This window comes from Siphateles boraxobius, unplaced genomic scaffold (genome assembly GCF_051911475.1).
Source record: "Siphateles boraxobius isolate OS27281-9 unplaced genomic scaffold, OSU_SipBor_1 75, whole genome shotgun sequence".
NCBI classification, from domain to species: Eukaryota; Metazoa; Chordata; class Actinopteri; order Cypriniformes; family Leuciscidae; genus Siphateles; species Siphateles boraxobius.
In genome coordinates, this window is record NW_027509203.1 from 1,262,803 (window position 1) to 1,277,416 (window position 14,614).

At 45.9% G+C, this 14,614-nt stretch overlaps 1 protein-coding gene across 1 annotated transcript in view; it reads right to left on the reverse strand.

The window, feature by feature from the left end:
• Positions 1–14,614, reverse strand: part of LOC143724529 (ERC protein 2) — a 95,597-nt gene that overhangs the window by 50,450 nt on the left and 30,533 nt on the right. Inside the window, exon 8 of the mRNA XM_077217645.1 lies at positions 5,922–6,115. Within this exon, the coding sequence (XP_077073760.1) occupies positions 5,922–6,115 (194 nt within the window). The remainder of the gene's footprint in view (positions 1–5,921; positions 6,116–14,614) is intronic.

Below are 14,614 nucleotides of genomic sequence, written 5' to 3' on the forward strand. Positions count from 1 at the left end.
TCAAGAGCGGACACTCAACTGAGACTGCCCTGCTCTCAGTAATTGAAGCTCTGAGACTGGCAAGAGCAGCTTCCAAATCCTCAGTCCTCATCCTGCTGGATCTGTCTGCTGCTTTTGACACAGTTAACCACCAGATCCTCCTGTCAATCCTAAAGATGAAGGGTATCTCGGGAACGGCACTCCAATGGTTCGAGTCTTACCTCTCAGGTAGGTCCTTTAGGGTGTCATGGAGAGGTGTGGCATCTAAGACCCAACATCTAGCTACTGGGGTGCCTCAGGGCTCAGTGCTTGGACCACTCCTCTTCTCCATCTACATGACATCACTAGGATCTGTGATTCAGAAACATGGCTTTTCCTATCATTGCTATGCTGATGACACACAACTCTACCTCTCATTCCAGCCTGACGATCCAACGGTAGCTGCTTGTATCTCAGCCTGCCTAACAGACATTTCTGGCTGGATGAAGGACCACCACCTTCAACTAAACCTTCCGAAGACAGAGCTACTTGTGGTCCCGGCCAACCCAACACTTCATCACAACTTCTCCATTCAGCTAGGCTCGTCATCCATAACGCCATCAAGGTCAGCTAGGAACCTTGGGGTTGTAATTGATGATCAGAAATTCACAGACCACATTGCTAGAACTGCCCGGTCCTGCAGATTTGCCTTGCACAACATTAGGAGGATCAGGCCCTTCCTTACAGAGCATGCTACACAACTCCTTGTCCAAGCACTTGTTTTATCCAGACTGGACTATTGTAATGCTCTCCTTGCTGGTCTTCCAGCTTGCTCTGTCAAACCTCTACAATTGATCCAGAATGCTGCAGCCAGAGTAGTCTTTAATGAGCCAAAGAGAGCCCACGTCACTCCTCTCCTCACTAAATTGCACTGGTTGCCAGTTGCCGCTTGCATAAAATTCAAGGCACTGACGTTTGCCTACAGAACAACCACTGGCACTGCTCCCTCTTACCTAAACTCATTACTTCAGACTTGCGTGCCATCCAGAAACTTGCGCTCTGCTAGCGAATGTCGTCTTGTGGTACCATCTCAAAGAGGCACAAAATCTCTTTCTCGGACCTTTACCATGACTGTTCACTGTTGGTGGAATGATCTGCCTAACTCTACCAGAGCTTCTGAGTAGCCACTTTCAAGAAACTGCTGAAGACGTATCTTTTTCGACAGCACTTGATTCAGTAGTACTAACACTTTCTCTTCGCTTCTCTTCTATTCTATAAAAAAAACAAAACTAAAGTTAAACTGAGAGGGGTTATAGCACTTGCGTATTGTTGTCCTACTGTTAGTTTAACTGCTTCTATTGTTTCTCATTTGTAAGTCGCTTTGGATAAAAGCGTCTGCTAAATGAATAAATGTAAATGTAACTATATTATCCCTAGCTTCTTTAATTTGAGGTAATAATGAGGGATCACATGTGCTGTTATGTAGCTGTTCAATTTCAGATAGTTTCTCCTTTTCTTTCTTAAATGCTTCTTCTCTAGCTTTTTCAAATAGACACTGTCTTAGCTATAATTTTCCCTCTCAGGACTGCTTTAAGGGCATCCCACAGCATGACAGGGCTAACCTCTCCATTGTCATTTACAGCTAGATATAGTTTAATCTCTTCAGATATTATTTTATCATTCAAAATTCCAACATTTAGTCTCCACAATTTACTTTTCTCTTGTGATTTTAGCTGGAGTTTTAGGTAAACTGCACAGTGACATGATATGTCTGCACCTTCAATTTCACACTCCTGTACTCGGTACAACTAATTTTTGTTCATAAATAAGTAGTCAATTCTGGAGTAGCTATCATTAGGGGCAGAGTAATGAGTGTAATCCCTTTTAAGGGGGTGAAATTCCCTCCAAAGGTCCACTATACCAAATTCTTTAAATGTAGTTTTCATTATTTTAGTAATGTGGTTGTATTTTTTGTTTGTTGTATCTAGTTTATCATTCAACAAAATATTAAAATCGCCCCTGCATATCAATATGCCATCGGTTTCCAGAATAATGTTGTCGAGCACAGTTTTGATTAAATGTTTTCCACTGTTGGGAGGGGCATAAACATTAACCAGTGTCACTTTTTCATTTTCTAGCTTTCCTTTTACAATAATAAATCTTCCTTCCTTACCGTTAATCACTTTAGAACATTAAAATTTTACTGAATCTGAAATTAGTATAGTCACCCCTCTTCTACACCCATGACGGAAATAACTATAAAATGTATTGTTATAACCAAACCTCTTAAGTTTCTCGCATTCCTGCCCAGACAAATGTGTTTCTTGTAGATATATAATTTGAGATTTGTGCTGTTTTAACCAGGTCATTACCTTCCGTCTTTTAATGGGGTTATTAAGACCATTAACATTCCATGACAGTATCTTTATGTTATTCTCTATCATTCCCATGGATGAAAAATTGTAATCCAGAGTCCAACATAACAAAAGTAAAAAAAACATTGAACATCAATTAAACAGAGAACTTTGCGCCTACCGAAAACAAGGATGGATTTCCCCATCCTTCATGGTCCCTGTTGGTGGGAGGAGGGAAAGGTGCCTCATTTTCGTAGGGGCCCTCCCTAGTAATGAGGAAATACTCATTTTTACTAGAAATGTCCAACATAAAGCGCTTAAGATAGCTCCTCAGTCAGTGTCATGAACTATTTGGATTAAGTCATAAGACTTTTGTATTTTTATTTATTTATAGCAGACTGTCAAAATGGAAATAGAGTCGAAAATAAACAGAAGGGAGTATCCATAGGTAGGCCCATGTTAGCCAGCCTGAAAAACCTGTCGTGAATCAAAAAATTTAAATGTGTAGGCTATTTTGCTACTAATATTTGTAGCCTCATTTATTCTTGCTCTGGGCCATACTTATCTCATTAACTATGTAGTGGCAGGTCTCTTCTAAACTCTGTAAGCCTCTCTCTTGCACGTTGAGCTGCTCTGTCTGAAGTGTTGATGCGTTTCCATGGCAAAAGTTCATTCAGACGTTCCTCTACAGCTCTTGTAGCGTTCCTCTTCGACGTGGTAATCTTTATCTGAAATCCACGTTTAATCAAATCCTGAGCTGCTTCATCCGCACTCCCGTAGATCCGTAGGCCGGAGTCCCAGTGTACTCGCCTCCTCGTGTAGGGTGTCTGGAATCGGATCCCCCTCTCCTTCAGGGCTGCTTTGATTGGCCCATATGCGTTGCGTTTTTCAACGATATCAGCTGCATAGTCGTTGTCAAAGTAAACTCGCTTGCCATCGATTTCAATCTTCTTCTGCCATGCTTCATGAAGAACCATCTCTTTGACACAGAATTGTAAAAAGTTAACTATTATTGATCGCGGTTGTAGCCGGTTTCGGAACTAGCGCTCTATGTGCCTGTTGGACTTGAAGCTCAACTTCAGCTGGCAGTTCGAGGTGAGTTTTGAATAGTTCACTTACAAAGTCAGTGACCGATTTCCTTTCTTTTTCTTCTGGTACACCATAAATTCGGATATTATTTCTTCTAGAGCAACTCTCCAAATCCACTAGCTTGTCCTGCATCTCCGAGTTTCGTTTCACGACTGTTATCAGCGTATCTTTACGCTGGTCCGCTATCCGTGTTTGAGCCTCTATAATATTGGCGTTTTGACTGCTACTCTCGCAAAACTTCGGTTTTGAATTCAACGAGGTCATCCTTCATAGTTTTCATGACATCATTTTTAAAACCACTCAGGTCCTGTCTCACAACTTGCTTGAAGTCCTTCAGCTCTTTGGATAGAAGCGCCAGACTTTTGAGCAGAGTGTTTTGGTTAACAGTAACTTTAGCTTCAGTAGCGTTACCTGAGGCTGTTCCTTCACCGCCGTCTTCGCCAAGCCCGGTATCCACATCCGAGTTTACTTGATTTTTGCTCATCTTCTTGTCGATCTTATGACTTCTTTGCATTCTTCCTCCTCTCATACTCGAGTTCAGATTATTTCACTGTTTTTTCTAGTGCTAGGAGGTATTTTCTAAAACGACTGTGGGGAACAAACCACTACACGTCCATCTCGCTCTCTTGCGCCACGAGAAGTCCTTCTCCATGACTTTTGATGGAGAAAAGGCAGTTTTGATATTGGCCTATAGTTACAAGGCTCCGCTGGGTCCAAATTGGGCTTTTTTAAAATGGGGCTTATCACTGCCTGTTCATAAAAGTTTGGGACGGTCCCAGTGGAAAGTGAAGTGTTAATCATTTTGATGACAAGAGGAGCAACAAGATCAATCACTTTAAAGAACAAGGAAGTTGGTAATATATCCAACGGGCATGAGGATGGCTTAATCTTTTTAAGTAAGACCATGACATCATCTAATGAGACAGCAGAAGAGCTAGCCCAGGGGCAATTTGGAGTAGCTACAACAGTGGTGCTCTCATCAGATGGTTTTACACTTGCTCTGATCTCATTCACCTTATTTACGAAGTATTTAAAACATTTTTTGCAGTCACTAATGGTGAAAACAGGCACCAGTGGAGTTGAGGGTGAAACAATATTCTGAATAATATCAAAGACAACTTTGGGTTTTCTCTTATTCTGATTTACAAGATCAGAAAAATACATAGATCTGGCCTGCTTTATCACTTTGTTTAGTGATACAATCTGCTCCATTAAATGCAGTCTGTGCACTTCCATATTAGTGGATTTCCACAAGCGCTCTACTTTGCGACAAGTTCTCCTGATGGAAGCAATCTCCTCGATTAACCAGGCACAACTATTTTTAGGGGAAGTCAACTAATGCTTTACAGGGGTCACTATGTCCAGAACAGACTGGCAATGGTCATTAAAGTGATTAACAAGGGATTCTGCATCATTAAAATCCTCGATGATTTGGGCTGAAACAATTCTAAAAAAATGTTCAACCACATTTTGATTTATAATACGCCTTTTGGACACCACTTTATGAGCACTACTGACCACATTAAAATATACACAGCAATGGTCAGTCACATGAACACCCACAACATTCAGGCAGTTTATGTCTAGTCCAAAGGAGAAAACAAGATCTAAAGTGAGTAATTTTTTGTGTGTAGGACCAGTAACATGTTGCTTTAAATTAAAAGAATCTGTGAGTGTTAAAAAAATCAGCAGCTACATTACAAGAGGGATCAATGTGGAAATTAAAATCACCAAGAATTAAAACTTTCTCTAATTTAATAATAGTAGATAAAAAAATCAGAAAACCTGTCTAAGAACTCTCGTGCAGGGCCAGGAGGTTGGTAAATTAAAATACAGTAAAAGAAGTAAAGATATTTAATTGACCAAACCGTTCTTAAATAACGCATCAAAGAAATCAATGGCATTTTGTCAACTATGTTCCTGAAGCATGCACTTTTATGATGGACAGATGCACTTTTATGATGGACAGATGCACTTTTATGATGGATATATGCACTTTTATGATGATAGATGCACTTTTATCATGGATAGATGCACTTTTATGATGGATATATGCACTTTTATCATGGATAGATGCACTTTTATGATGGATATATGCACTTTTATGATGATAGATGCACTTTTATCATGGATAGATGCACTTTTATGATGGATAGATGCAGTTTTATGATGGACAGATGCACTTTTATGATGGACAGATGCACTTTTATCATGGACAGATGGCCTTTTATGATGGATAGATGCACTTTTATGATGGACAGATGCACTTTTGTGATGATAGATGCACTATTATGATGGACAGATGCACTTTTATGGACTTCGAAACAGAAACAGCTATTCACTTCCATTATAAAGCTTGGAAGAGCCAGGAGATTTTTTTAATATAACTCTGATTGTATTCATCTGAATGAAGAATGTCATATACACCTAGGATGACTTGAGGGAGAGTAAATCATGGACTAATTTTCATTTTTGTGTGACCTAACCCTTTAACCTCAAAGGGATCTGGTTGTCACGTACCTCTCCAGCTGCAGGATTCTCTTGTCCTGCTCCAGGCGTTCAGACTGCAGGTCCCGCAGAAGAGCCAGCACTCTCTGCACTTCAGCATTACACTCCTCCTCCTGCGCTTTATGACGGACAGCTTCTGTCTGAAGAACCTGCACTCGCTCCGACAGCTCCGGGTTCCAGCGAGCAACACACTCCGCTTCACCCACCTTCACTCCAGTCAAGCACACACAACAGAGTCAGAGTCTATATCCTAAATATTCTGAAAACCACTAGATTCAGGAATTTCATTGACTGACATTCAAACCACAGTCAGAGAATAAATTTTTTTTTTCTGAAAGGTACATTCATTCTATGACTTGAATTTAATTGCCCATATATTATTGAAGATGTGTCATAATAGCAACACTATCAATTCAAATTGAATGATTTAACTTAATTAGCCTATAGGTTTTTAATAAAAAGCAAAGATGATATAATTAATGGAATTTTTAAATAGTAACCCCACGAATTACAGTAAGTACTACATTTAAAAATAATATCACTAGAAAAAACGTCCTGGTTGCGTATGCAACCGACGGTTCCCTGAAGGAGGGAACGGAGGACGTAGTCGACGGTCGACTGAATTGGGATCTCGCTAGAGAGCCTGTCTTCTTCGATTACTATTGAACGAGCCAATGGAATTTGGCGTGCGTGATTTGCATCACACACTCCGCCCCGCGGCGCGGGTATAAATACGGAAGTGGATGCACGCACTAGTTGCTTTTCGCTGAAGAGCCGAGAGTAACCCGGGGTCAGCGGTGGTCCAGCGGTAGTGGCAAGGGGACTACGTCCTCCGTTCCCTCCTTCAGGGAACGGTGGGTTGCATACGCAACCAGGACGTTCCCTTTCAGTCGATAACGTCAGACGTAGTCGACGGTCGACTGAATTGGGATCACCCTTTGAACACACCGCTAACGCTGCCACCTTCCAGTGCCTAAACCAAAGCCCCCTGTTGCCCCCGCCAATTTATGGCGGGGAAGGACAGGGCTTAGGCCAGGGAAGTCACTGCTGTTCCTACAGGACCACTGGGAAAGCGCTCCCCGTACATTGGAAGGAAGGGACGCTGCGGAAGTCACATCCAACCCAGAGGGAGGTAACGTGGAGAATACACATATGAACTGGGCAAAACCGGGCAGTCTAACATATGGAATGTCACTGGGGTGGCTCCAGCCTAAGACGGGGCGAGACACACCGGACAGTGACGGCAGAGAGACTCTGCCGAGGGAAGACACGGGCTCGCCGCAGGGAGCCGTATCGTGGAAGAATACACATATGGGGTCGCCGTAGGGACCGCAACATATGGACCCAGCCTAACACAGGTTCCACACTGCTTACGAGTGGTAGGCCTAGCACCAGACGTTCCGCACGTCCGACGTCGGAGGGGTGTGGAGGAACTCAACAGGGTTCAATTTTAAGGGAACTCAACTGGAGTAGAAAGGCGCACGTATCCAGTCCATTGGAGGGGAATGGCGCAGCAAGCCGACACTTGAACCGGGCTCACGGTGAAACTGGCTTCATGAGAAGGGAGCCCACGGGAAGCAGCGGTTCAACTAGGTGTCGTCCAGCCCCCAACTCTAGAATCTGTTTAGCAAAGCATATCGTCAACGCCCAGGCGGAGCACTTTACACTCATCATAGAGGAGCTCAACACCTAAGTGGACATGTTGCATCTCGGATTTTCACCAAAATGAAGGCAAGCACTAAGTGCGACTTTGCATGGAAACAGCCTTCCCTCTCTGCTGAGTTCCAACAGATATTTGTAGAGCTGGTCTGAGGCCTATGGCTTGCATTCTGTACACGTCCAAGCGAACGGACAGAGAAGCCAGGGCTGGATCTGCCTCCTCCAGGGCAGCGCTTGCAGGCTCACCACCTGCTCCTATTACGGGAGAGGTAGGAACGTTGGGCACAATCCGAGCCGGGGTCTCAGCTTGTGAGAGTTAGCCGGCCCAGACTCCAGGCACAATACGTTGACCGAAAGCGAGCAAGTCCCTACCCTCTAGTAGAGACCACGCGAGCAGGAGAACTGATATAACAGAATTTTTAACTCACTACTCCAGTGGCTCAGGGGCGGTCTCTGCAGTGCAGTCGCACCAGGGACAAGGCCCAAGAGGATAAAGAGGGACGCAAGGATTTACAAGACCTTGCTCCTCAGGAACCTGACGATCAGAACGTGCTTCTGCACACTTCTGCAACACGATGAGCGTCGTTTAAAAACTGAGGCAACATCATTTTGAGGGTGAAGGAAAACAGCCTACTCCAACCCATTTTGCAAGAAAGAGAGCACTGAAGTGATCGAAAGCTTTCAGGATCTCCTCTGGAGAGAAGACGCACTCAACGACTAGGTTCCACTTCTAAAGGCGTAAGCACGCTACCCATTTCTAGGGGGTGCTCGCAGAAGTGATGGTAACTATCACATGTCCCTGTGATAGCCACCTGAACCTCCGCGTTCAGATGTAAGACCGCCCGGAATCTCCGGGGGAAGAACGCGGGTGCCATCGTGCCCCGTCCCTGAAAGAGTTCTCAGGGGAAGTCAGGAAGGCTGTCGATGGGAACCAGGTCTAGTTGGGCCAATAAGGGGCAACTATGAAGACCTATTCCTCTCCTGACTTGGCACGTAGGTGCAAGCGACGGGCGCAAAAAGACAGGAGCATTGGTCAACACAACATGTGAAGATCACTGGGCTTCAGGAGCATTTTCTGCTCAGCACTTGAGTGTGATAAGTTCACTGAGCTTCAGGAGCATTCCTGCTCAACACCTGAGTGTTATAAACTCACTGAGCTTCAGGAGCATTTCTGCTCAACACTTGAGTGCGAAGAACTTCACTGAGCACCAGGAGCATTTCTGCTCAGCACTGCGTGTGATGAACTCACTGAGCTACAGGAGCATTGCTGCTCAACACCTGAGTGCGATGAACTTCACTGAGTTTCAGGAGCATTTCTGCTCAACATGAAGTGTGATGATTTCACTGAATTGAGCAGGCGCAAGGCTACCATGAGTCGCAGTCACTTTTAGAAGGCTCACTGGGGTTAAACGCATTTCTGCGGGCCCCTGGGGCAGCTGAGACCCAGTGTTTGTCCAAGGGTAGTCCGCTCGGTTTACACAAACACTGGCGGGAAGATGAAACCGGGGGGGCAACTGAGCGGCCCCGGAATGGTCATGACCCAGCTGGACCCAGGGGATGGAGTCTCCACTTGCCCTGGCTATAACTGTCGTGAGGCTCGACGGCGGCACGATTGAGTAAAGCGGGAAGAGTGGAACAAAGCGTCCTCAGAAGCTTCTGACTCCAAGGAAGAGGCGACGGGTGAGTTGTGACATGCAAGGAAAGCTTGCGCAACGGTCGCAATGTCTAACAACTCGAGGCACGAATGCCCGTGTAGTCGGGGGTCTCCCAGGCCCCTGTTAAAACACGCCCTTTGTACATGGCCCCTCTGTTGAAGAGGGTTTGGCAGCAGACCGGCATGAACTATAGTCACACAGGGTGAGCTGCTCTGCCACGGTCACCTCGGGACTCGATCATGAAGCTAGCGCTGAAGCGGTCACATATGGAGGAAGCCAAAGGCTGCGACTACCATATACCCCAGGAGCCTCTGAAAGTTCTTTCAGTGGGACCCTTTCTCACTTCAACACCAGCTGAACACATTCTCATTGGAGAGACGTGTTAGACCGAGTCCATCTCCAAAACTGAAAAAGAGATACTCAGCCCGTGGGCGAGATTACTCTCTGGAGCACTCGAAGGGAAGGACACTGTACTGATACTCCACCCTTACAAGCCACACACAGGATGGCCTGCGGTGCGGAAGGTAGAGATCTAAAGCACATGTCTTACAGGTCGGAGCTGCAGACCAATCTTGGGCCAAGATGGCCACGACCCACACCTAGTAGCACGAAGAACGAGTTTACAACTGGCCTTCGTACCGGCTGGAGGAGCGGCTGTATCAAATCCTTCGCCAACAGGATAAGATAAGCATGCACAAGTCAGGAGCACTGCTCCACACTCGGTGCGATGAATATCACTGAATTTTCAGGAGCACGTCTGCTCAACACCTAATGTGATGATTATCATCGACTTGAGGGGGGTAGCCAAGCCTGGGGTGGGGCAGCAAAGTAGAGATTGTGGTGTTAGTGTGCAGTGCAACACTTACCTGTCTTCATTAGCGGCAGGGGGGACGTGAGAAGGCGGATGACCGGGTCCTCAAACACCCCAAGCTGCCTGCTGGCGACCAAGGGAAGCTGGGGGATGTAAGGCTATTACAGGGTCACACCGCCAGGCTGGTCCACTTGGGACTCAGGAACAGAAAATTTGCTCTTTTTCTGAATATGTGGGTACCGCTGACCATGTTTTATAGGGGCCAGCGGCGGAACAGACACACACATAACAAAAAACTCCAGCCGGCCCTCCAACCAGCCAGAGGGAGTGGATCGGCGACCACTCCACGAGCAACTCCTCCATCCCTGAGAGCCCGTCCAGGTTCAGCGTTTCCTTTTGCGCTGATGCTTACCACCTGGCTTGGCAGCGCCTGGAGCAGGCTGGGCGCCCCTTCCGCGGCCGGCTCCACGCCGGAACCTGGGTGAAGGCTGCTGCGATGGTCCGGCGGGAGCTGAGGCGGCTGCGGGCGGACGAACTTGGCGACGAACAGGCGGAGGATCTGACCTCGGCGGGCGGGTGAAGGCAGCAGCGTCCCTCCAAGGCAGGATGTGCCGGATGGCCTCCGTTTGTTTCTGAGTTGTAGAGAACTGTTGGGCAAAGTTCTCCACAGCGTCGCCGAATAACCCAACCTGGGAAATGGGAGAGTCCAGGAACCGAACCTTGTCTGCTTCTCTCATATCGGCCAGGTTGAGCCAGAGATGGCGCTCCTGGACCACAAGTGTGGTCATCGCCGAACCGACCGCGCGAGCTGCAACCTTCGTCGCCCGGAGGGCGAGGTCAGTTGCAGTGCGGAGCTCACCCATGAGCTCACGGTCCGAACTACCCTCGTGCATGTTCATGAGTGCCTGGGCCTGGTGGACCTGGAGCAACGCCATGGCATGCAAAGAGGAAGCGGCTTGCCCACAAGCTTTGTAAGCCTTGCCCGTAAGAGCAGACGAGAACTTACAGGCTTTAGAGGGGTGACGAGGATCACCTCTCCATGAAGCGGCCGCCGTTGGGCATAACTGCATCGCAATGGCCCGCTCCACCGGAGGGATAGCCTCGTAACCCTTCACCGCTCCCCCATCAAGGGTAGTGAGGGGGGAGGAGCTACTCAGGCGGTTTCTGGCAGAGAAAGGTGCCATCCATGCCCTCGTAAGCTCCTCATGCACTTCAGGAAAGAAAGGAACCGGGGCGGCGGACTGAGAACCAGTACGGCCCGCCCCGATATAACAATCATCCAACCGAGACGGCTCGGGACACGGTGGAGGGTTCCACACGAGCCCTACCGCTTCGGCTGCCTTTTCAGCATAGCTGACATTTCTGGATCTGGCTCGGGCAACACTGGTCTCCCGGAGGGAGGCAGTGCAGCAGAGTCGTCATCTCCAGAGTTCAGCTCCCCCTCCGATGCTGCGATTGACATAGTATCCCCTGGAGGGGCCCCAAATGACACGGCTGGCCTGTCCATTACAGAGGGACCAGCGGGATCAATGGGGAGCTCCACCGGTTGCGGTGTTAAAGAGGAGTGAGGGACCCACGGGGCCTTGCCGGGCGGATTACCCCTCACTGTGATCCTCAGATCACCCAGCTTGGACGGCACCCCAGTCTTTCTCTGGGAAGGTAACCCAGAGGAAGAACAAGGGCGGGGCCCAGAGGGTGGGACTGCACCAACGCTTTTGACGAAGGCGAGTCTAGCTCAACACCGAGATGGCCATGTTCCCGCAGTGAGAACATGACTCATCCACGAAAGCTGCCTCGGCATGCTGTAAGCCCAAACATGCGACACAACTTTCGTGACCGTCAGAGGGGGATAGTGCCAGACCGCACCCAGAAACGCACGGATGGAATGGCATCTTGAAAAAGACGTACTCACACCCGTGTTGCTCTTTTAGGAAATGGGATCGTCACCAGTGCCGGAGCACACAGGGAATGACCGCGGCAAACACTGAATAGTCTTTCAACCAACAGTGAAGCACTCACTTCTCGACCTCTAACCAACCGTCAACACACAAAAAAACAATAGAAATTTGATGCTTTTAAAACAGCAGTTGAGAGCTGAGAAGCTCGCGATCACCGCTGCACCACGCTGTAGAACACCAACACCGGAGAGGTCTTCCCGTAAGAACACCGACACACTCGCTCGTTGAATACAACAGCACTCTTCAGAGAAATCAAAGACGAACAGCTCTGAAGCGAAAGGCAACTAGTGCGTGCATCCACTTCCGTATTTATACCCGCGCCGCGGGGGCGGAGTGTGTGATGCAAATCACGCACGCCAAATTCCATTGGCTCGTTCAATAGTAATCGAAGATGATAGGCTCTCTAGCGCGATCCCAATTCAGTCGACCGTCGACTACGTCTGACGTTATCGACTGAAAGGGAACATAACACTCTGGTCCATCTGTGCAAATTCTGGGTGGTTAATCTTACCCCAAAGTTCTAATTTTATCTTTACTAAATATCTTTATCTCTCTTTACTATCTTTACTTTATTTTATCACTTTGAAATTAAAAATCTAACTTTTACTCCACAAATCTAAAAACATTAATGAGCCCACAAAGCCCTGATAAACGACACATAAAAGGTCACAGATCACTAAATTAGATCAATTAAACTCAAAACTGTTTTGAGTTTACACAACATATTTTTCAACTAAAAACAGAAAGTTTTTTATGCGTTATGGCCGTTCATTTACACGACAATAGCGTTTTGGGGCCCTGAAAACACAAACTTTTGAAACGGGTTTCAAAATGCTCGTTTTTGAAAATGATACTGTTATCGTCTCTGTGTAAACTACAAAAACATGAATTTGTGAAAACGGTGACATCATGTGTGTTACGTCTATAGGCCCGTAGTGTTTCTTTACTCAGTGACATCGCCACCTACTGGTCTGACAGCAGAATACAGCGTTTTTAACCGTTTTCACGGACCCGTGTGAACGTGGATCATTTTGACAAAAGTTGTCGCCTGTACGCAAAGAACACAACTTTTCCATTTTTAGTACATCGCTGTCGTGTAAACGTACACCAAATCGTACAAATGTTGACATTCAGATAAAGCTACAATATGAACAATAGCATAGCCATTCATTAAAAGTGTTGAGACTATATTTTGTTCCATCTATTGCTAATATTAATGAATGTTTGTTTAGATATTCTATCATAAAGTACAGTTGTACAATTGTAATGTTTGTTCACATAATCAAAAATTATGCTAGGAGTTATGAGTGGGTTGCGTACCATATCTATAAATAAAGGCTTTAGATGTAGAACAAACACAGACACTGATTAAAATTTAACCAACCAAAATCATAATATATGGTTTTGGCTATAGTGACTTTCTTTTTTCTTAGTTTGAACATGATGATACTCATAACTGCAACAAAGCAATAAATCCCATCCAGTAAATATGCAGAGGCCTGTGGGCTGTATCCCATTATTATCATTGGCTTCTGTTGATCAGCGAGCTGATACTGTTATTAGCACTGTAAAGTCTCAGGATGTTTATGAATGCTCCTCTTGTGAAACCACCACAACATGTGGCATCATGTCAAAAAGCAAGAAGGTATAATTATCCGAGATTGATGTCTGTTTACCCAAGAGAATATAAAAGAAACAGTCACATAAACTTTGATTGCCTCGACATGATGAACAAAAAGGATAATGGGGAGATTTGGACATATTTAGTCTCTATTGGAATACAGTATTGCTGAAGGAAATTTCAAGCTCACGCAGGGACTGTGACAATGAGGGGTCACTGAGAATAAATTGCACCCGCTGACGGTGTTAATTAATTGCACATATTTGTTTTATAACCCGATTCGCAAAAGTGATTATGCAAATTAGGCCCAAACATTGGGTATGGAACTAAGAGGCACCAACCATTTGGCCACCTAAAACTCTGCCATTTTTGCAGAAAGTGAATGGAAGATAAGCTCTTAAATGAATATCTGATTTTATCTTGGATATGAGGCAGACTGAGGTTAGGGTTAGGGTTAGTGTTACGACCTGTGTTACAAACTGCTCTGAGACACGAAGGTTGAGGATCCAAATGCAGTATATATTTAAAGAGTTCTCCACAATCATAATCCAAATCCAGGCAAGGGTCATACACAAACAAAAAAACCAAACAATCACAACAAGACAGGGAACACGGGCAAAAGAGTAATCCACGGAACAGGCAAGAAATCCAAAAACCAAGAGTCATGAAACCACGGCGAATGCTCATGTAACACTAAACAAGACTTAGCAGATAATGAATGAGAAAACCAGACTTATATAAACCAGGCTTATATCGGGTGAGCTAAACAAGATAATGAGACACAGGTGAATGTGATAATGGATGAAGAGTCGGCGCAGTGAGTTATGGGAGATGATGTTTGTGAGGGAATGACAGTAGTCTGATGTGGAGGGCCCTCTGGTGGCTCTCAAGGGCACTGCAGCTAGTGACCGCTACAGTGTGTTTACATGACAGCGATACGCTGCTCTGATGCTCTTCGTGTCGTCAATTATTTGTCAATGAAATGAATGTACTAAATGTTT